This window comes from Melospiza melodia, chromosome 15 (genome assembly GCF_035770615.1).
Source record: "Melospiza melodia melodia isolate bMelMel2 chromosome 15, bMelMel2.pri, whole genome shotgun sequence".
In the NCBI taxonomy this organism is placed as follows: domain Eukaryota; kingdom Metazoa; phylum Chordata; class Aves; order Passeriformes; family Passerellidae; genus Melospiza; species Melospiza melodia.
The window spans coordinates 4836815-4859396 of NC_086208.1; the positions used below are offsets into that span (position 1 = coordinate 4836815).

The 22582-nt window shown below is 41.7% G+C and overlaps 1 protein-coding gene across 2 annotated transcripts in view; it reads left to right on the forward strand.

Moving 5' to 3' along the window:
• Window positions 1-22582, forward strand: part of SCAPER (S-phase cyclin A associated protein in the ER) — a 137808-nt gene that overhangs the window by 96925 nt on the left and 18301 nt on the right. For both annotated transcript variants that reach the window (XM_063169470.1, XM_063169471.1), the window contains exons 26-29: window positions 4445-4674; window positions 8295-8450; window positions 18075-18312; window positions 21274-21423. In XM_063169470.1, coding sequence (XP_063025540.1) covers window positions 4445-4674; window positions 8295-8450; window positions 18075-18312; window positions 21274-21423 — 774 coding nt within the window. The remainder of the gene's footprint in view (window positions 1-4444; window positions 4675-8294; window positions 8451-18074; window positions 18313-21273; window positions 21424-22582) is intronic.

The window sequence follows — 22582 nt, forward strand, 5'->3', positions numbered from 1 at the left end:
CTACAGCTCTTGTGCTGGAGTTGGAGCTTCATTTATTTACTGCTGTCTCTGCTCTTCTTTGTCTACTGTAGCCAGAAGATTGTTGTACAATAATTGTAGCTTTTCTAGTTGTGTGTTTTGAAAGGTTTCATACCAACACAACCAAGTAATTAATGGAGCTATAGGCATGTAAGGATCATTTAATACTTTGGGATTTTATTTCCAGTCAAGTGACAGCAGTCATATACTTTCCAAAAGATATCTGAGAAGCCATGCACCTAAACCATACCTGTCTGTGGGATACCATGGCACATCCCTGTGATTGCTTTTTAAGGCAATCTTTAAAGGAATAGTATCTGAAAATTCTAAGACATCATTAGTGAATGTGCAATGAATGTTAGATGATGTAGCCATCAAACAAATGTAGGGATCAAAACTCAGTTGCTGGTTACTTTTTTCTTCTCCAAAATACAGTGCTTAAATTTGGACCATATTTGAGGTTAGTGTCCTATGACATTTTACTGGGTTTAAGATAATCTGGCTATCTAGTCACAGGAAAGTAATTTTTCTCCTCCACTTCTTGCCTGGAATGTGCTGCCATGTAGTTTGGGTTCTTCAGAATGACAGTATACATCCTATTGCAGTTTCTTCACCACTCATGGCCAGTTTTTGTTTTAGTCTTCTGTGCTGCCTGAAATAAAGCAGCTCCATGTTAGCACTGATGATGGCAAGAGCTGTGAAATCCAAGGTACATCTGTGCTGCTGGGCTTTTCCAGTCCATTTTGAAATTACATCTGTCCCCACAGGGTTCAGCTGTGTGGCACTGCAGTTCCCTCAGTCCCTAATAACAACCTGACCAGGGATGACTTTATGACACTCCTATCCCATTGGTCTGCCCAGAAAAAAGTTTTGCACCTTTTTTAAGACTGGTTCTGAGAGCAGAGAGGGGAGAGAAGAAGTGCACAGTTTGTTTTCAGACACTGCACTCACTCCTCCACATTCCTGCTCCTGGACTGCATTGTCTGCAGACAGACAGACAGCAGGACAGAGCTCTCCTTTGCTTTTAGTTAGTTTTAGCTAGCTGAGGCAAAGAAGTTCCCTGGACTGTGGTTATTTTTTTCTTTTTTCTCTTTTCTTTGGAGCTGTTCAAACCTGCTCTGGACTGAGGTTTGAACAGCAGCAGAGCACCCACAGCTCCCACCTGTGGCCACTGGGCCCGGCCTGGCCTGAGGCATTTCCAGCACCAGAGACTGAGCTGAGCACAGCCCTCAGAGGGACTTGCTGAGTGTGTCATCTCTTCAGAGCAGCAAGAAGTTTTATTGGTTAATATTTCTCTTCTTTTGTGCTGGTGAATGCTTTGCCTGTTAAATAAACAGGTTTTTTCCACTTTTCTCCAAGGAAATCTCTTCCCAAACCAGATGGGGGAGGGAGCCTCTTGAATTTGCTTTCCAGAGGAAACCCCTTTAGAGGTTTTCTCCCACATTTTCCCTAAACCAGGACATAAGCCCATGTGGAGAGTAGTAAATCCTGAAAACAGGGCTGGAGTAGAAGAGGTAATGACATGCTGAAGGATTTAGGGATGGGGAATTTAGAATTGAAACCTCCACCTGCACCATCTCAAGGCCATGCCCTTCCTGAGCCACTTCCATTTCTTTGGTTCACTAGTTACTCCATAGAGAGTCTGACATCCTACTGAGACTTCTGAGGTGTACTTTCAGTGTTTTTGAGGCAAGCTCAATGACTACACATGCAAAAAGCACAAAATCACTCTTGGTAATGGGAGAATTATATGAAATAATTGACCAAATGAAGAGAAATCGTGTGCTTCTAAAGGTCTGAAGTCCTTCCATTTAGGTTTACCAACTCTACATTTGAAATTCTTCCTGGCTGTGGAGGACTATGTCTTTTATGAAATAAAAATATGAATGAGTTGTCAGTGCTGGACGTCTGCATTGCTAACTGGGAATTGTTTGGTGTTTTTTGTTAGCACAGAAGGAGAATGTGCTCTGAGCTGCAGAGGTATTTTGGTGATGTGAGTCAGAACAGAGGAGCATTTTCAGCTATATTAAATGTGTGCCTAAGTGCTTTACTGGATTGGGGCCATATTCTGCAGCATCTTACAGGATTAAGCCCAAGATGCTGGGCAGAGCTGTAGAGCTTATGGCAGCTCTGCACAAGCATGGGAACCCCTGCCCAGGGTGAATTTTCCAAGGAATAGTTTATGACTTGTGTGGGGTCTGTACCAGAGCTGAGAGTCAGGTCACCAGAGCGTTCCAATTCAAAATCCAACCTAAAGAAAGTAGGACTCCTGATTAGGCTCAGCAAAGTCAGCCATCAGAAAAGCTAAAATAGCATTGAGATGTTGGATGTGGCAGATATTTGGACAGTAGTTACAATTTCCTGATCTCCCATTGTGATTTAAAAATCTTTTATACCAATTACTCAACAAATCAATTTAGGTGTGTAATCACACCTGTAGATTTGTGTCAGAGAAACTGTTAAACCTCAGGAATGTGGAGTGTTGTTACATTTACCCATTCAAAGCTCATGTTCAACACAGTTTCTCTGAATATCATTAACTCCTTGTGTAATTGAAACAAAGAAACCAGAGCTTGAAAGCTTTCATAATTACACTATTAAATCTTAAGATTTCTTACCCCCTTGCTTGATGTAATAATCAACAAGCAAGCACCCCAATTAATTTTGCTTCTGCAAGCACACCAATTAATTTTGAACATAAATCTCAGCACACTTTCACACTATCCCATTAATTATTTCTTCAGAAAAAGAGCTGATCTGTTGTCACTCATTTGAGTTAGTGTAAAAGGAGACTCTTCAAGGAATTCAGTTCAAATTTACCTATTTTCTGTCAAGCAGTATTTCCTTCTATCTGTTGTTTGACATAACCCTGTGTAAAAAACCACATTTGGTCTCACTTTATATTAATTAACATACACACATTTTCCAAAAAAAATTGAACATGAAATAATCTGTGCAGTAAATTACTAGAGTAAGTGCCAGATCTATTTATTTTACAAATTAGGAAGAGCAGTTTTATTTCAAAGCATGAACTTTCAGAGCTAAGGACTATATACTTAGAAAATATATTTCTCCTATGTACATTGAACAAAATGTTCAATGACATTTGACAAAAACAGACATTATCCACTCATAGTACTGCTCATTACAGCAAACCAAAGGTTGTGCTGCAAGATATTATAAAATCCTTTAAAAATAGCACAGATAATTTTTTATCTAAGGTAAAAAAAGCAGTAAGTAGCATTTATTAGCAGTTTTTAAAACTTGGTGTTCAGAGCACAAAGCCACATTTAAGTTGATTTCCACATGACAAAGCTCAGTGTGTCTGTTTCAGTGAGCAATTGGTGTCATTAGGCCTGAATTATTTTAATTATTACCAACAAATGGTACTGGAGCCATGTAGCATTGCTTTTCCTATTGAACTTGAATAAGCAGCTAAAGACTTCTCACTTGCTCTCTTGGCTCAGCACCAGAAACAGACCATTACAATGAGTTTTAAGTACCAGCACAAGGCTCAGAGCTAATGAATAATAAAGAAATGTGCATGTTGTTCTTTGTCACCAAGTGTCACCAAATCCCTCCTGATACCTGTAGGAGGAGGAATGCTTTTCTCTGGCCACGCTTGCATTACTGAGTGTAAATGATTTTAACCTGGAAGGAAAATGGCATTGCAGCCAGTATTGATCCCTGGTGCCTGTGTCAGCCTCAGGCTGTGGCAGAGCAGGGGGATGGGGGTTTGGCCCAGCAGCATCAGCCACGGGGATGTTCCAGGAGCCCTGAGCCTGGAGTGCTGCAGGACTTTACACACACTCCACTTACTGTGTGATGGTAACAGGGCAGGATTTCAGCTGGATTCATTACCTTGGGCTGCAGAAATGGAAAAATGAAATGAATTTTTAAAAATTTATGCTCTCCATGAGTACTAATCTCCTTCCAGATCTGTATCCTGCATATAGATTTGTCGTCAGATTTACGTGTTGTCCAGCTCAACTTCACCTTTTTAGGAGTGGAATCCAGTTAAATGATTCAGAAAAATGATATTTCTCTGAGGTCTGCTCAGAGAGAACTGGGTGTTGTGCTTCTGACATGATTGGCAGGTGGGTGACCTCTGATGGACAAGTGCAGTGGTCACTGGTGGTGTTTTATGCATAAGAACACAATCATGCTAATGGAACACTGCTGCTGTCAGGCTTCCTTGCTTCTCAGACATGGCATTCTTGTGACTTGATTTATTCTGGTCCAGCTTGGATTATGTGCTTTACCTTACCTTGTACCTGCAATGGTTTCATGTCTATCAGCACTGCTAGAATGTTACCTTATTATTACTTTCAGTGTAGGCCTATGCGAATTTGTAAATGTTTCTCTACAAACTTTGGTTAGTTTTACTGAATTCTGGTTGTTTGTGGTTTTTTTTCTCTTTACTCAGGTTAGTGTTCCAGATGACCATAATGCCACTGCAGGCAGAAGTGTAAATAAGCAGGTATTTGAAGGTTTAACAACAGGACTTCTGAGGGTAGCTGCTGTGATTTTCAGATGTCTCATCTCCAGCTTCCCAGATGGAAACAGCCACTCTACTGCCCTGAAGATATTACAGGAAGTGAAAAGTAAATCCTCACAAGTGGAAGCCTTCAGCAGCAGAGTCCAAGACCTAATCAGGTTTAAAAAAATATAATGAAACTTTTTAAAGTATTCCTTATGAGAGAGAAAGCAAATTGCATCGATTTAAGAGAGGAACAAACTGCTTTAACCTTGATGCAGTGAGAGTAGTTTGTGTGGGTAGTCAAGAAGACTACTGAAATACTATATTCTCAATCAAAAATGTTCTTAAAAAAACTGCAGACAAAGAAATACAGATATCCAAGATTTTTTTTTTATTTCTGGACTTGTTTTTAATGTTCTTTCCATTAATTTTCTCTCCTGATTATGTAGGAGCTAGTTTCCATGCATTTTTCTCTCAGCTCTCTATGCCACCCGTGTGTGCCCATTGCCTATGGGCTCTCATGTCATACTTGCATTCATATAAGCTGGTCCAAAAAAATACATTTCCTATTATAAAAATCACCTAGTCATTCCTAGAATCTGATCTTATCTGATCCTGATCTGATCTTATTTTAATAGCTGAACCGAAATATATTAGTACATACCTAATTAATACATGTTTTAAATATATGAAACTAATATATATCCAGCAGTATACTAGACTTGCTAAAAGTGCACAGTTTCACTGGTAAGCTATATAAATAGTTATCAATAAATTGTTATATTAATAGTCACCAGTGTGTCTTCAGCCCTCTGAAGAAATGAAGTTCTTCTTTATATGCTACTGAAAACGTGTCACAGTGAGCCCTCAGACGTTTCAAAGTCTGGTGTGATGCTGATGGAGACAAAGAGGACATCTGGAGGAGAAAAGCAAAACAAGTAGTTGTCATAGATACCAGTGACCTCTAAAACTTCTGCGTTCTCATGTAACTCTCCTTCTCCCCAAACAGGTTTTGATAGAGTGTGAAATTTCAGGATGTTGTATTCTGCAATTTATGAATGGGAGGGTGGGAGGTCTGTGCTGAGCAGACATCTGACACTGGCTGGGCCCAGCACAGGCAGACCCTCAAGATAAGGAGAGACATGAGAATCTGAGCAGGTCCCTCACCTGAGGCACTTTAGGGGATCTGGTTATAAATGGGGAATGAAAGGCATGATGACAAGGTAATGGTGCAATTAGGACAAAAAGAGAGAGGGCATTTTAAACCAGTCAAAAACAGACAAATTCTGTCATTAATGAGAATCTTTCACCTCCAGGTCATTGTATCATATGTCATGGGGAGTTGATTAAGTGAGAGTTTTAGGAAGATGGGTGAAGAAAGAGGAGCACTGAATTTTTATTTTTTTTTTTTTTCCTATTTGGGACTATTAGACCTGGTGCATAAACACCAATTATCTATGTGCTGTTTGGGTATCAAAAGGGTAGCCAGGTTATTTCAGCTGTGCTCCTGTGGGTAAAAAGAGATGGAGGCAATAGATTAGAGAGCTCTGACATTCCACTTGTGTGTGTGCTCAGCTCCTCGAGGAAGGGAGAGCTCCATGCATCTTCCTGATGTCTCCAGGTGCCAGGGAGGAATAGTCCCAGCAGACTGAAAGCTCTCATCCATTTCCTCTCTGCCAGAGGAGCAGCTGCTCTGTGCCCAGGTGTGGGTGGGAAGGAGAGGGACAGTGGACACAGTTTGCAGGTGTCACACTGTAGAGATGCTGCTAGGGAAGAGAATGCTGATGAGAAAGGTTGTGCCTTTTTGTGAGCCACCATCTATCAGCATTAGCTCTGGTTTATTTAGTTCTTCCTCTTCCCTCCTATTTCTCAGAGCTGTTTCCAGCACTCAGCATTTCTCTGTGACTGTGATGTATCTAACACCCAGCTCTGTTCCTGGAATTATTCCACTAATGCAGGAGAACTTGTTTATCACCTGTGTGATCAGGTGGATTGCTTAGATCAAAATTGGCAAGAAACTTAATGCTAGTAACCTTTCATGTTGCTAAATAGAACAGACAAATTTACCTGCACAATGAGTGTTGTGCACTTAATAATCTTTGTACATCTTTAGGTGTTTTTAACTGCTGTACTTCAGCAGCTTTAAAAATCTTCCATGCTGCAGTTCAACTTCTTGCATTATATCCAGTGTATTTTTATTCTTAATTCCTTCACTTCTTCCAAAAGCTCTGTGTCACTAGGGTGGACATTGGCAGAGAAATCTGTCTTTGAGCAACAGCAGTGTCTGAAAAGTAGGAGGTTTTCTTGTCTAGTGTCAAAATCCCTGTTCTTTCAAAATTAGACTGTAGGAGATGCTGTGAGGGAATAGTTATCTTTAATAAACAGTTGTACTTCTGTGAGAAGCATTATCTAATCAATAGTCTTTATTGATAGAATCAGTGTTATTTAATAATGTTCCCTGTTGAGTCAAGTTAGGGTAGTCTGGTCAAGTCTGGCAAAGTTAAAGCCAGTGGTGTTCCCTTCTCCAGGAGCTCTGTCCTTGGAGCCATCTCTGCCAAGTGCCCTTGAGGAGCAGCTGCTGGGACAGTGATCTCAGGGGGGTTGGTGTAGGCAGGGTAGGAACAGGGAATCATTTGTTGGTGTCTGAAGGCAATGACTTCCCCATGTCTTTTCAGCACAGGATAGAACTGCAGTTCTTCTGGTTTTGACAAAAGGTTTCTCCTGCTTCATAGGAGTGGAGGAAAATAGAAAGAAAATTAGAGGGGAAAGAAAGGGAGATGATTATAGTGGACCTTTGTGTCCACAAAGAGAGTTGATCTCACCTAAGTCAGCAGAATATGGTGGTTGAGAAGGGCTAAAGCCTGAGAAGCTGGATGTTTGTGGTAGAAAAGCAAAGTAGGTAAAGTGAGGTGATATTAGCAAAGTGGTGTGGAAAAATACATCTGTGCATGGTTTGAGTGGAGTTGATAATGATCAAGGTGTGAGAGAACCTGCTGTGGACAGAGAGATCTTGGTACAAGGATGAAGAGCAGATTTTGTGGACATATATTTCCAAGCTATTAGAAATTCAAAGAAGGAACTTCAGCAGTTGTGATCTGAGGATCAGTAATGATGATCTGGTTAACCCTAATAAAAAAGAAGGCAGTTTTCAGTTTTTAAAAAAAGGCACTACATGGTTTTCTCTATATTGAATTTGATTGTGTCCTGTGGAGATTCTTTTATACTGATCCTTCTATACTGATGGTAGAAGGTTGTTAATATTCTATTAGTCTCTGAGCTGTTGCATATATGTTTTCATAAGAGGGGAACAAAGCCCAGCAATTGGCCAGTGGTTGCTATGATGAATGAATTACTATGAAACATTATCTGGGTAACATCATTGTCTTCTTGAATTAGTGTGTTCTGCAGAGTTTACCTCTTCATGCTAAAAAGAAATTGTGTTGTTGCAGAGCTATCAAGATTATTATAAATCATCTAACTATGGCAAAATTCCATTGTCCTCCTAGCAGTATGCTAAAATAAACATTTATACTCATCTTTCTTGTACAGTATAATACAAATTATCCTACAACTCTCAGATCTCGTAACAGAAACTACTGATAGTCACAGAGAGCCAGACCTGAAGTTATTGTAATCGAAATTGTTTTATTGAACCCTTTCAGAAGGAGTATTTAAGTGATCACAACCTGCTTTTTGAGTGGTTTGATAGCACAGAAGCAAAAATTATTTCTTTTGCAAAGTTACCAAAACTGTTGTGGAACTATTTTTTGTAATACACTTTTTCCTGTGTTTGTAGTTACGTGGTGAACATGGGACTGGTGGACAAACTGTGCTGCTGTTTCCTGTCTGTGCAAGGCCCTGTGGATGAGAACCCCAATGTAGCAAGTTTCCTGCAGAGTGCCACAGCAGTGCTGCATGGCATGTGCCAGCTGTGCTGGGCTCTCAGTGGAAGGTGGGTGCACTCTGATGGGATGTGCCAGCTGTGCCTGGCTCTCAGTGGAAGGTGGGTGCAGTGCTCCATGGTGTGTGCCAGCTGTGCCTGGCTCTCAGTGGAAGGTGGGTGCACTCTGATGGGATGTGCCAGCTGTGCCTGGCTCTCAGTGGAAGGTGGGTGCAGTGCTCCATGGTGTGTGCCAGCTGTGCTGGGCTCTCAGTGGAAGGTGGGTGCAGTGCTCCATGGTGTGTGCCAGCTGTGCTGGGCTCTCAGTGGAAGGTGGGTGCAGTGCTCCATGGTGTGTGCCAGCTGTGCCTGGCTCTCAGTGGAAGGTGGGTACAGTGCTCCATGGTGTGTGCCAGCTGTGCCTGGCTCTCAGTGGAAGGTGGGTGCAGTGCTGCAGGATGTGCCAGCTGTGCTGGGCTCTCAGTGGAAGGTGGGTACAGTGCTCCATGGTGTGTGCCAGCTGTGCCTGGCTCTCAGTGGAAGGTGGGTGCAGTGCTGCAGGATGTGCCAGCTGTGCTGGGCTCTCAGTGGAAGGTGGGTGCAGTGCTCCATGGTGTGTGCCAGCTGTGCCTGGCTCTCAGTGGAAGGTAGGTGCCCTGCTCCATGGTGTGTGCCAGCTGTGCCTGGCTCTCAGTGGAAGGTGGATGCCATGGTGCTCAGGCAGGGGCCTCCTGCTGAGGCTGCCAGCCAGAACTGTGAGACACACAGGGACAGAAACAGTGCTGGAAATTGCCTCTGTTCAGCCTCTTGCCAGCAATCTGTAATCTTGCACTGAGCCTGCTTCTTATAAGCCACCTATCAGAATTGCAAACTTTGCCTCCTTTACTCATCATTCCCCACAGACTTTTATCACTGATAGTTTGAATGTCCAGCCTCAAAGACTTCAAGAGGTGCTTTATTATGGGCTAAAATCAACTGTTAATTGATTTGTCTCTATGATTTGTCTCTAGAGCAGCCTAGTTCAGCTCTTGCTCTTTAAAATACCACTGTCAGTAAGGGAACTCTATTTTCCATAAAGAAAGCTATTACTAGATTTGTCAGGGAATTTTCTAATGCTAAATGCTTGTTGTTGTAACCTAACCAAGGCTGTGGGAAGTGTGCATGAGGGTTTGTGCCTGCCAGCAAATCTGGACTTCTGTGGTCTGCAGTGTAGGACAGCTTGACACTCATGTGGGAGTCACAACTTCAGAGCTTTGGGCTGCACTTCCTAGAACCTACCACACCATTACTGTTACACATTTCAGGAAAAATCAAGGCTGGCAGAATTTCACAATGCATTCCTGAAGGGTAAAATGATGCTAGGGTTGAAAAAGAAGAGCTAATAAAACATAGGATAAGAAACAAAGCTTTAGGTAAGAGCTGTTGCTGGTAGCCAGGGACACAAACACATGGAAAAAGAACTGCAAGAAATATGAGCCCAAAGAGACCATCCCAACTTACTGAAATTTCCCTTTCTGAAAGCTGCCAACTTGGCATTTTAAACTCCAGCAGAGCACTGCCAGAAGTCAAATACTCACTAAATAAAATAATAAAAATATCACCCTTCTGTTAGTGGAATAATAGCTCTAGCTCAGAGTGAGTAATACAATATTTGCAATTTCTGTAGCAGGCACACACTTCACCAAAATATTAGAGATCTTTGCACCCCAAAATAGTACAGCACTGCACACATACATCCATCAAGAACATCTGTTCTTTGTAGCACCAGGATAATTTGGGGGGTTGAGTGTTTTTCTTCACAGTTACACCAAGAAGTATCTGATCCTACCGTGTCCCTAAGCAGCAATGCTCTGGATTTTATCCAAAGGTGCTGGTTGTTCCTGATTCCAGGTTACATTGTTCATTTGAGCATGAGAAGAAATGAGAGGAATGAACCTGGAGATTTCAAAACTGTTGTCTTTCACTTCAAGATCAAAAGCCTTGATGTAACTGATTAGAAGGGCAATTTAAATCACATGTCTTTCATCACCTGAGCCCCTGTCATTTAAGCAGTGTAATTCTGTCTTGTCACAGCAGTCCTCAGTGCTGAAGGTGATTTAAGTGGAAAAAGGTACTGCCAAACACAGATTAAGGTGGCAGGAACAGAGCTCAAATTTATTGAATTCTTAAATATGTCACACTACAGTAATACATGATGTGTGATACCTGTTTGCAGCACAAAAGGCAGCCCCTCTGTGAGAAGGAGAGATGCCTCTTTCATTCCTGGTGAATGGGGTGGTGGCACTGCAGCCTTTGCTGTGAGCTTGTCTCACTCAGCTCAGCTGATACAGGCTTGTGACAGCAGCCTGCCTGTCTCAGCCCTCTGTGCATCCCAGCCCTCTGATCAGCCAAGGGCTGAGCTTGTTACTGACATTTGAGGAGCCCAGCAAGTATTTCAAGTGCTCTGACACTGTAGCATGAAAAGAAGTTTTGCCAAAATAATGGCAGGCTTTCACCATTGTTGCAAGAGCAAATTTGAAATGTTCTTTTCAAATATCCTCCTGTGTAAAATGGTTCCAGGTTGGAAATTTCTTTATGCTCCTCATTGGTAACCAGGGGATGGGGATATAAATTAATCTGGTTTTTTTGTTTTTCATGGAGATTTTCAGGCTGTTACCTGTCACATAGGAAGTTGTCATTCCATATGTAATCCATGAGAGCTCTGTGGTGGTGCTGTCTGGCTGTGTGCAGATCTCAGCACTCAGCAGTGAGTGGCACAGTGGGAAGCTGACACAGGACAGTAAATGCTGGGTGGGCTACCAGGACCACCCCAGGGCTCAAACCAGCCCAGCACAACTGGGAAATCCCCAGTGAGCTGTGGGATCATTCTCCTGTGCATTCAGATCCCAGCAGGTTGTTGGGAACTGTACTGCAGCTGTAATTGCTGTATCCCCAGAGGGCCAGAAGTTCTTGTTCAAAACTCAGGTTTGAAACTATTAAAAGATACAGTCCTGTGGGTACAAAGTATGTTGGGCCATTTCTGGAGCTCTGAGGTAGGAAGAGCTGTCAGTCTGACTTTCCTGCCTTCCTCAAAAGCACATCTCATGAAACTCCAAATTCAGCAGAGTATTTCTAAACCAAGCTCTGGATTGACACCCAGTGTGTATTTGGACAGTTCCTTCATGGAGAGAATTCTGTAAGCATTGAAGAGATCTCAGCCAGGTCCCTCTCTGCACGTGCCTCTACCTCAGGCAAGGTGTCACAACAATAGTGATTATTAGAGAATAGCCTCAAATGATTTTATATATAAATCAACATTATCTTTTTAAATGAGGTCTGTGGTTGATATAATGTAGATGGTAAAATTTTAAGACATGAATTAAGAGACTACTTTTATTACTGTGGTAGACTTATAAGGAAAAAAAGTCCAAAATCATGGAGTTAGATACAGTAAAGAAAAGTCTTACTAATGTAGAAGCATAAATTGGAGGATTTTCAATTTTAAAATCATAAAATGTTATTGAAATAAGGGAATATATTCTGAACATATGTTATAAACATAGCCTATTATAAGAGAGGCATTTTCTTTCCATTAATGATCAAGGTCTTTAAAAAAGATTTAACTTTGATATTGATCTTACTTTTCAAATTATCATTTTTGATACTGGCCAATAAATGCTTGATTGATTCTTTTAATTGAAATTTTGCTGTGAATGGAATAGCAGATTTTCCAAAAGAACAATTGTTGAAAACCTTAATAACTTGTTATCCTGTTTCAAGCTTGTTTTGATACTTTTTATCCTATTCTCTTACACAGAGAGAATCATTGAGGGTGACTTGAGACCTCCAACTGGAAGTCCTAATTTTCTGATGCTGTTTTGCATCTATAGCTAACAGTGGAGGTGAGAGCTCCTTCCTCCCTGATGAGTTTTTTTCAAAAAAGGTGTATGAGAGCTGAAAACAGGGCATTGTCCCTTATTGTTTGTAGGGAAAATCAGAAAATGCAGCAGGTCTGAATATTGAGCTCTCTCTGCTGAGCAGGTGAACCTGGCATTTGATACTTAGGCTTGAAAATTGTGACCCTGGTAATGCTTAACTGACTTTTGCTCACCATTACAAGTAACAGTAGCCAGAATTGAAAACAGAGACATTTTTATTAACCTGAAATAAAACAAATATTAAATACACTTTGTATGGAATAACAACGTTGTGTGGCCATATAGACCTCTTGGAATCTGTGTGCAATTGCAGATGTCCAGTAGCAATGTTCAAGATGACAGCCCTGATTTCCAAGTGTATCATTGGAAGTATGACAGATCCAAGGCCTCTTTTGGGCCCTCAGGTCCTGACTACACATCTGGAATGTGCTTGGCTTGTACCCACAGGACAGAAAACAATGAGCAGGCCTGGAATGCAAGGAGCATTAATGAAGGCATGACCCTGCAGCCTCAGCCCAGCCTTCCCTAAGAGCAGGGGGAACACTGAGTGAGTGAGGATCTCCATGGCAGATCTTTTATCAGCATAGCAAAGGTTCTGCTGTGTTCCTGTCTTCTCCTGTACTGCCCAGAGTTCATCCAGCCTAGATCCCCTTTCCCTAATTCTCTGGACCTGAGGTTGCTGTCCCAGAAGTTGCTGCTCTGTGGAGGGCTGGAGTCAATGCCTTGTGTCACTTTTGCCCATGAGTGTGAGTGAATAAAGTCACAGTGTCCCAGAGTTACTGCAGGGAGCAGGGGAAAGCAGGGCAGCACTGCAGGGTAAGGGTCAGTCACTGGGGCAGCACAGCAGAGAGCAAGAACACAGATCCAAGGAGGATACTGCATTGTGCATAAGGGAATATTGCAAATAATAGTCCCTCAAATTATGTAGATCCTTTGGAGCTCCAGCTGTTCAAAAATGTTGCTATTTTCTCTATTTAAGAATTGCTTTTGACCTTTCTCATTACCCCAGGAAAATGCAGTGCCAGAGCAGAGCAGTAGTGAAATAGCTGCTGTTCTATCCCAGAGCAGTGGTGGGGTGTAGAAATGTGTGTCAGCAGCTGATGAAGCTGTGGTTACCAGCTGCAGAGGCAGAAAGCTGCAGATGCAGGTCTGGCCCAGGGAAGCCCTGCCTGTCCTGCCCCAGATGCACATGGAAGTGGCCTGGGCTCACTTTTATTGCAGTCATTAAGATAATGTCTGCTTTGGCTGCTGCATGGGGAATCAGATGCAAGTCTGTCTGAACCTTGGTTTTTGCTTCTCAGCACTTCCAAGGGACCCCAGCTCCAGCAAGTGCTGTTAAACTAACTCTGACTTGTGTCTGAAGGCTTCATTTCATCACTCCTGTGCAGCACTGCAGTCCCTGCTTGGCAGTGGGAATTGCAGCAAGGTCTGACAGGTGCTAAATACTTCCTTGTTCTTCTTTTATTATTATTTGGCCTCTTTATTTTGACATCTTTTTCTAAATAAAATAATTTAGAAGCAAAAAGTACTAATGATAGTTTTTAAATCCTAATAATAAAAAACCCCAACAGATTATATTCTAAGCCTCTTGGAAACTCATGTTTTCATTTCACTCAGTGTTTTTAATCAGGAGTATATATTTCAAATATACAAACATTATAATGTATACCCTTAGAGGGGCTTGTCTGCTTGTTAGCTCAGCCAGTTTTTAAAACAATATATTTTCAGATATAAACAGTTTGCTCATATTGAAGCTTGGAGAAATTGTAGTTTTATACTTGTTCTGCAGAGCATGCTGTTTCTTATCAAGCTGTATTGAATTCCTGTTTTTAATAAATAGTAGTGTATTTTAAGCAACAAAGTAACACTGCTTAATATCTTTCTTTCTTGTGATGGATATATCCACATTTTTTAATTCTTAAATTCTTTTTGTAAGTCATAGATCACATACCAGTTCCTGAAAGCTCTTGATGGCCAAGCTGAAAATCACAGTGGCAGCCCATAATGAAAATTCTGTGCATTTCATTAAACCTTTTTTTTTTTATTTTAAGATAGTGCAGGTTGTTTGACCATAATATAAATATTTGTCTGTTCTTCTGTATTTATATTTAAGACATAATTATTGTGACCAGTAAAGTTTGAAAGCCTGTTTGTTTTCCCAGCTCTGTCACCCAGTGTTAAAAATCCAGTGGGTCTTGCTTCCCTTCAGGGATTAATTGAAGAGGTGTTGTCCATAGTGACTATTTTACTTTTGCAGCTGTTACAGACTCAGAGACAAAATTCCTTTAAATAGGAGAGTTAAGAAGAATTGCAGCTCTAGGAATCTGATCTCTTAACTTCAGTTATGTAAAGTCTGATTTTCTGGTGTGACGTTGTCATCTTATGTTATGAAGATTTTGGGGGATTTTTGCTTCAGTCTGTCCCAACAGAACTGAATTTTCATTGGGCTCATGTTCTGAAATCTGCTAAATGTATGAAACACCAGTGTTGTGCAGAGGTGACAAAAATCACTTAGAGCAGTAGAGGCAGAGGTTCATGCTTTATTTTACATAATTACATATAGGGTGTTTTGCATTCTAAAGCCCACAGCAAGTACAAGTTAACTTCTTTTACTTTTGTATTGTAAACATTTAGAATTAAAGTGGTGGAACCAACAGTTCAGTTCAACAGGAGCCAGTGTTCTGATCACATACACGTTAGCTGTAGTACAGGCAACGTCCAAAATAAATTTTTTCTGGCAGTTCCTTCAATCCATCAAATCTAGCAGAGATTTTTAATTTCTCTTTAACAGTTTTGTGCTGTACAAACTTCAAAATTTTTCATCTTTTCTGTGAAAAATTTAATGCTTGCATTTAGTTATTTTACTATTGACTTTTTAATGTATATTTTGATTCATTCTCTGCCCCAGAGCAGCACAAAATGGTAAAAGGATTTCATCCAGCAATGTAAGCTTTCTCATATGGAATTGTTTAAAAATAATGATGGAGTGAGAGTTGAAAGCAAGCTAACTTTAACCTTTGGTAAAATTGGTCAATCTTCTGATTGCACAGAGTCAGAAAAAAATTTTGTGAGGTATCATATGCAGTAATTAATTTGGGGTTATCATTTGACTGTGAGTGTACTTTTCTGTTTTGTACAGCTGAAAAAGTTAAGAGTGAAGTTAGGTTGGCAGGAGGAGCTGTGCTCTCATGTGATCCTGTGGCAATAAACATTCTAGTTAGTTGAGTGTAACTAAGTGATGGTTAGCACATTTTGGCTACTACATCCTGCAGAATAAATCCTGGGATACCAGGGAGCCCAGACAGAGCAGAGCTGTGCTCAGGGTGGTCCCAGAGCTGCCAGCTCTCCCTCCTCAGGGAGGGACCCTCATCATCTGTGCCTCCCTCCCTGCCAGGCTGGTGTGCCAGCACACCTGGAACTTTGCAGCAGGGATCTCCAAAGGCACAGCTGGCACAGGCAGGTGGTGGCTCAGGAAGTGTCTCTGCTGACTCCATTCACACACACTCACTTAGAGACCACAGAGCTTCAAAATGAAGATTTGGGGCATGGATTCCAGGCATAGGGAAAGCAAAGCCCTGCCATAAATTGTTGCGCAGCGTAGCCCCACCCAAACATGCTTAGAACTCTAAGAGTTTTTTCCACTTTTTATTTTTTGTGGAGTAAATCTTAGGGTCTTAAGGAGAGCAGACACAACTATGTTGCTTTTGTTCTTACAATGTTTTACTAAAGATCTGATTCTTGTGTCACAGGCTTGTGGACTACTCGTGCAGTGTGGGGTGGTTTTTGTGCAGCACAGGTGTCCTTGGGACATTGGTCCTGGGGTAGCAGCAAAGGGTGCAGCACTGAACAGCTTTTTCAGCAGCACTGAATATTCACAGACTGTAAATAGAAATAACTCAGAAATGGTACCATTAGTGCCAGTTTCAGATGAGAGCACTCCTTACATCATCTGGTAAGGTAAAGGTAAAGATGTGAGGGGACAGTGGTGGAAACAGATGGGTGCCAGTAGAGCAAGTTGTGTACAGCCCAAATACTGTCCTGTCAGCTGAGCCCAGGGCTGCTCTGGGACCTGAGGAAAGCAGGTTCCTCATCCTGCTCTGCTTCTTTCCCTCCCTGTGGTCCAAGGAAGGGATGGAGTGCTGCTGACAGACAGAATTCTCATGGACAGACACTGGTTTGGGTAAGGTGGTGCTTTCTTGCCTGCTTTATTTGCTTCACTAGGAAAAGCGAAAATGACAGAACAAGATGATGGTTGCCAAAACGTGGTTGTTGCTGAGCTCATGGTTTAGTTTCTCTGTTGAAGAAGTCTGTCTGCAATTGTAAAAAGCAGGATTAGTCATCCTGCCTAGAATCTGTGTTGGAAATGTCACTGGAGCCAGTGTTTGTAGCAGAGGAGTGCAGGGTGCTCCTGGTACAGATACAGAGAGATTATTCAGAGCTGCTCTAGTCAAGGTAAAGCTCCTTTCTGATTCTGCTCAACAGGAATATTCTGAGCCCTCTGAGTGTCTGGTCTTTACTTTCTTAAACTGAGGTTTTCTGCCTTACAGATTATTTTAGAAAGTGGTTCTTATTTTCACTTCCATTTCCTTTGCTTTTAGAACTTATAAAAGGGGAAAATGCCCTCATTTAAGTTGTCCTTTTATAATGTTTTCTCATATAGTCTGTCATATTTTCCTTTAATTACAGCAAGGAATCATATATAAACTCAATCTTTGTAGTCTCTTTTGATATTGAAACTTCCTTATTTTCTTTTTCCTTTTTTTTTCTTTTTTTTTTAAGATGGAAATATAGTAGATGAGGTAAAAAACAGTCCTTGATGTAGCATATTTTCATTGTTACTGTTTGCTGTGTTTTATTATTTTAGTGTTTCCTTTGATTACCAATATTGACCAAATATGTTTCCACAGTGAAATTCAGGTAATTTATGTTATGGGTTTGAATTAGACTTTGGAGAATATAAAACTTGCTGAATTATTTTGGGGCTTCACTTTGTGCTAGCCTACCCTGCACACATTATTTAGCCTCCAGGGTAGTGATACTCTTAGTCTTCCTTGTTAGTTGTCCTGCATCATCTTCAGGATTATTAATAATATAAAAAAGCTGAGTAGTAAAAATCATGAAGGATTATGTGAAGTGTTTTTGGAAGTCTGGATGTGAGAATGGAAAGGGCAGTCCTGAGTTATTTGCCTGTCTGTGCTGATATCCAAGATAACCAAAAACCTTCTCCATTATTTTATGTGCACACCCAGAAGGTGGCAAAGGGACTCAGTTCCCATGAGCACAAGCTGTGCTGGTTTGTGCTTGCCTGTGCTTTGCTGCCCTGCTGCACTCTCCCCTAACAGCCTCTGAAGTAAGGAGCAGTATGTTTTCCTACTGCTCCACACTTCATTCTTAAATTCCTGCAGACCCATTTGATTAAAATCATCTGTTCCCAGTAACTTATTTCGCTACTTAGGTAGGCAGTTTGTTCCAGTGCCTGCAGCCCATCACTGTGGCAGGAGAGGCTCCAGGGAGTTCTCCCACTGCTGCTGGCTGCCATTGCAAGCAGCAAAGGTGAGAGCAGGCTGCTGACCCGAGGCAGGGCTTGCTTGGAGCCCCTCTGTGCTCCCAGTGTCCCCGGGCTCGGCGCTGGCAGGATGTGAAGCAGGATCCCGAATGATACAGCTGCACTGCAGTTACAGAGAGCATGAGACAGTGCCCTAATCATTGCAGTATTTTCTGGAATGCTGTGGTTTCCCTGGCTCCCAGCTCAGTGTGTGACCTGGCTGTTCCCTGGCAGGTGCTGCAGCGTGTTTGACAGCGGGCGGCAGGAGCCCACGGGGCTGAGCGCGGCCCTGCAGGCCACGGACCTGGTGGGGGTGCTGCACATGCTCTACTGCGTCCTGTTCCACGGCACCAGCTCCGAGCCCAGCCCTGCCAGCCCCAAGGACAGCTACGCTGCCAGCACCGTGCAGGTGGCCATCCAGAGCTTACGGTTCTTCAACAGCTTTGCTGTTCTTGACCTGCCTGCCTTCCAGGTAACCGATGGTTTAAAACTTCTCTTAGCGGGATGATGTTCGTTATTGATTATATCTTTGGACTAAGTTTTGTCTTTAAGGTCTTAGTTATTGAAGGAGTTTTTAAATGTTAGATTTTGTGCATGAAATTTCTAACTGTTGTAATGTCTGCCATATAGCTGTGGCTGATGACTTTAACCAAAAAGTGAAAATTTAGAATACTGAATCAAATCCATTATGTTCTCCAATTTATTTTTTACTTGTTTCTAGCATAGTGCTTTTTATATTTATTAAGCCCCAGAAGTGTAAAAAGAAAAATCTTAGTCCAAAGGACAAAATAACAGTTTCTTTTATGTGAAAGGATTTGCTTGTATTATAACCACATATTATATTTTCCAGTGCTTTCGGGGGCCACTTGATTTAAGATTGTGCAGCTGAAACTGATAATCGCTTGATATAATTTCTTTAGCAAGTAAAATCTTGTTAACCAAAAATTGGAAAATATATTTTCATAATTTTTATTAAACTAAAAAAAAAAATTGAGTCCTGAGAAGGAATATTTACCTTTGTCTATGAACAGAGTTCAAGTGTAAATGAATGATTTCGCCATACAAATAGTGGTATATTTCTCAGGTAAGTTAGTAAAGTTGTATTGTTAATATAAAACCTTTCAGAAGGCATTGCTTTGAAGACACATTTAGCAGCATCAATCTTAAACAATTCAACAGAACAGGTTTCTTTTTCATTTAATGTGTAATTTGTAGTGTGCTCTCCGTCTGATGTGCATTAAACTCAGCAAGAGCTTTTCACAAATGAAGAATTTAGTGTGGCTCCTTCAGTTGGTGTTTCTTGCCATGGACTTTCAGTTTGGTATCATCTGTAACAACAGCAGCAAGACTTGTGTGTGCAGCAGAGTTCATCTGCAGCTGCAGCACCAATCCAGTCAGGGTTTTTTGCAGGGACAGAAGCAGGATACTGACTGGAGTTTGATTGCACACTACTGACTCCATTCCTTTCTGTCAGTCAAGGCAGTTCCCTCCTGACCTTGGTTCAGCACTCTGGGTGTGTGACAGACTGGCTGTTTGTGTGTTGCTGTAGGTGTTACAGGTGTGTGCCAGAGTCAGCCTTGACTGGAGCAGGTACACTTGGCAGAGGAGCTGTAGCAGATCCCACTGGCTGCAGGGCTGCTCCCTGCTGTCCCAAGAAATCACTGTTCATTTTTAAAACACCATCTCTTGCTTACCCTGTCTGTATTTATCCCTCTACCCACACTGTTACATCCCAGCATTTGTAACAAACAGTCAGCATTGACCTCCAAACCCCACGGTCTGTGTTAGTCTGTTCTACCCAAAATGGTGCAAGTCAGTAACTCTTGCCTGAAGGGTGGCCAGACCCCAGCAGTGGGAGCTGCTTCTCTCAGCTCAGGGGCACAGGGCCCTGCTCAGGAGGTGTCCTGGACTGTGGGCATGCTGGTGTGTGATGGACAGGCACACTGGGCTAGCTCAGCAGCTCTCCTTCCCGTGCATTAATGGGATTTGTTTCTGTACTGTTAGAATTAACATCCACCTGAGGCAGTTTGCTGGACACTGACCCCATGGGCCATTGGCAGGCTGGCAGACAGAAGAGGGAAGAGCCTCCTGTGTGATCATTATCTCTAAGGAATAGTTTTATCACAAATTGGTAGGACTGTGGAATAGGGGGTTCTGATTAGCAAAAGAGGTCTGGCATTCTCGAGTTTGTATTAGCACAGATGGCTCATGGGTATATATTTCATTTAATTTGACAGTATAAACAATTGAAAGATGGTAGTGAGAAACAGCACAGGGTCCTGAGCTGATATTAATTCTGGCTAAAAAGGAAGCATAGTTTCCTTGAAAAATTAGTTTAACTTTTATACACAAACTCAGGTGCCCTTTGACCTGTTGTTATCAGAGGAGGTCAAACCCAGAGCACTGGGTCACAGCATGCACAGACAGCACTAATTAAATAAGGATGGACCTGAGAACATGGCATTCACATGACATAAAGCAGTAAAAGGTAGCTGTATTGGGCATTAAATTTTGAAAATCCACTGACTTACCAGAATGCTTGAAGTTCAAGATCGAAAGCATCCACAGCTGAGCCTGCTTCCATTGTCAAGGATCCTGCTTTTCTGGGTGTATTTGGAATTCAGCAGGACTAAACTGTGCCACAGTCTGGGATTTATGTATATGTATTTACCACAGGCTACAAGGTAGAAAATGAAGAAAACTCTGAAATGAAAGAGATTTTCTCAGGCCTGCATTGCTGTTTCATTAGAGTTAGGAGACTGTCATGCTCATTCCTTGTGCTTTAGTTTTCCCCTTTGACCCTGTGTCGCTCTGTCTGCTTGACATGTTTATTAAATAGAGGCTGTAGGCTGCACAGATAAAATCTAATTCTGAATCTCCACGGTACAGCTATTTGCCTACTTTTAAAAAAACATCCCAAGAAGCTTTGCAGCTGACTGTTCTCTCCTTTTGGATGTTTCTAACTTTTTGTAATGTTTGAAAAGTCATTATTTGTTATTAATCATTGTATTCCATTCAGAGTGTGAGTTATTAATGAGAAATGCATTTTGCTCTGTTGCAGAAATGAAGATGGTTTGGTTTCTTTTGCTTATTTCTCAGAGATATTACTAAATATTCCTGGTACATGTAATATATGTCAAATGAAATGGTCAACCTAATGCTACATTGCATGTCAAATAAGCAGAATCCAGTTTTTCCTGTGTCCCTTGAAAATTTGAATTTATTCTTGCTTCTGTGGCTTTTAATATTATATTCCAGTTGTGAACAGTAAGTAGCTGAAAAAAGAGATCTGATTGTGGCCTTTCACAAGGAAGAACATAGTCTGTACTTTGCAAAAACACCCCAGAAGGGTGCAGTTGATGTGTATGCAATTCACACAAGTTCTAGAGCATGCTGCTGGAGTGTGATTTCTGTTTCTTGGTCTATTTTTCAGTCGATTGTGGGAGCTGAGGGGCTGTCCCTGGCCTTCAGGCACATTATCAGCTCCCTGCTGTGGTACTGCTCTCAGCATACCTGTGAGGGATTGCTGCATGAAGTCATCATTTGTGTGGGCTACTTCACTGTAAACAACCCAGATAACCAGGTAAGGCAAATGGAAAAGGGGCTCAGAAGTTATCAAGGGCACATTTAGTCATGGATCTCTCATTTGGTCAGGAAATTCATCCCCTCAGCATTGCTTTTGAAGCACTTGGGATTCTGTGAGCACAAAGGGATGTGTTTGGTAAAGAGACACTGAAGTTGTGTGTTAAGACAAAGACATTGATTTTGTGTGTCCATAAGCAAAGTCCATTTGTAGTTCCTGTGCTCCCATTGCATTGATTTGAACTGGCCTTGCACCCTGCCAAGCCATACTTGCTACTGATATTTTTAATTCTAAGTTAGCTTCACATCAGCTTAATCAGATGGTTGTGGTACCCAAGTTAAACCTTTTTAAAGCCAACTAAGGTACTCTTCCCATGAAGACTTGTCCTTGGATGCCAGTGTAGGTGTCTTCCTGCTTGCCAGTGCTAAGGTCTAAGCCATTCTTCTCCATGAGTCTTTTCAGTCATAAACTAAATGCCCTATTCAAGAAACAGTGGAAATTCCCCTTTAGCTTCCTTAATTGTTGTCCACTTTTGCCACTGGACTCTGTGACTTCCCTTACTGGCTTATAAAGTAAAACAGACACAAAACTCAAAAAATATTTCAAATTTATTGGTCTTAAAAATCTCCTGGTTTCCTCAGCTTATCTGTAACATCTCAGGGTGTATTGGGCAGGGCAGGGCTTGGCACTGGCTCTTGGAATATGAGAAGTTGACTGAGTGTGTGGGTACTGCATTACAGTGCCCATGTGTTGGGTACAATCCAGCTGAATGCTGCATTTTGGGAAGGTGCTTACTGTGTTCTCCCTCTATGCTTGCTCCCCTTTTTTTGCACAGCTTTTGGGATAGGGCTTCAGGGTGAGGAGCTCAGTCCCCTCAGTTCAGCTGATGAGCTGGAGGAAGTGTTAAAACTTGTCAGGAAAGGTTTTAGAGAAAAGCTGTTCTATAACATTCTTGCAGTTATTGACTGTAATTGGAACACTGCAATATCTTAAAGCTGACAATGCTGTCACAAGTATTATATAGTTATACAGTGATGCTTCTGTAGGATTGGCCACAGCTGGAGGGAGGATGCTGCAGCCTCCCTACCGTGTGTGACCAAAATCCCACTCAGGATCTGCAGCTGCCTGTTGGCAGCACTTCAGAGTGGTCATTTTTAAC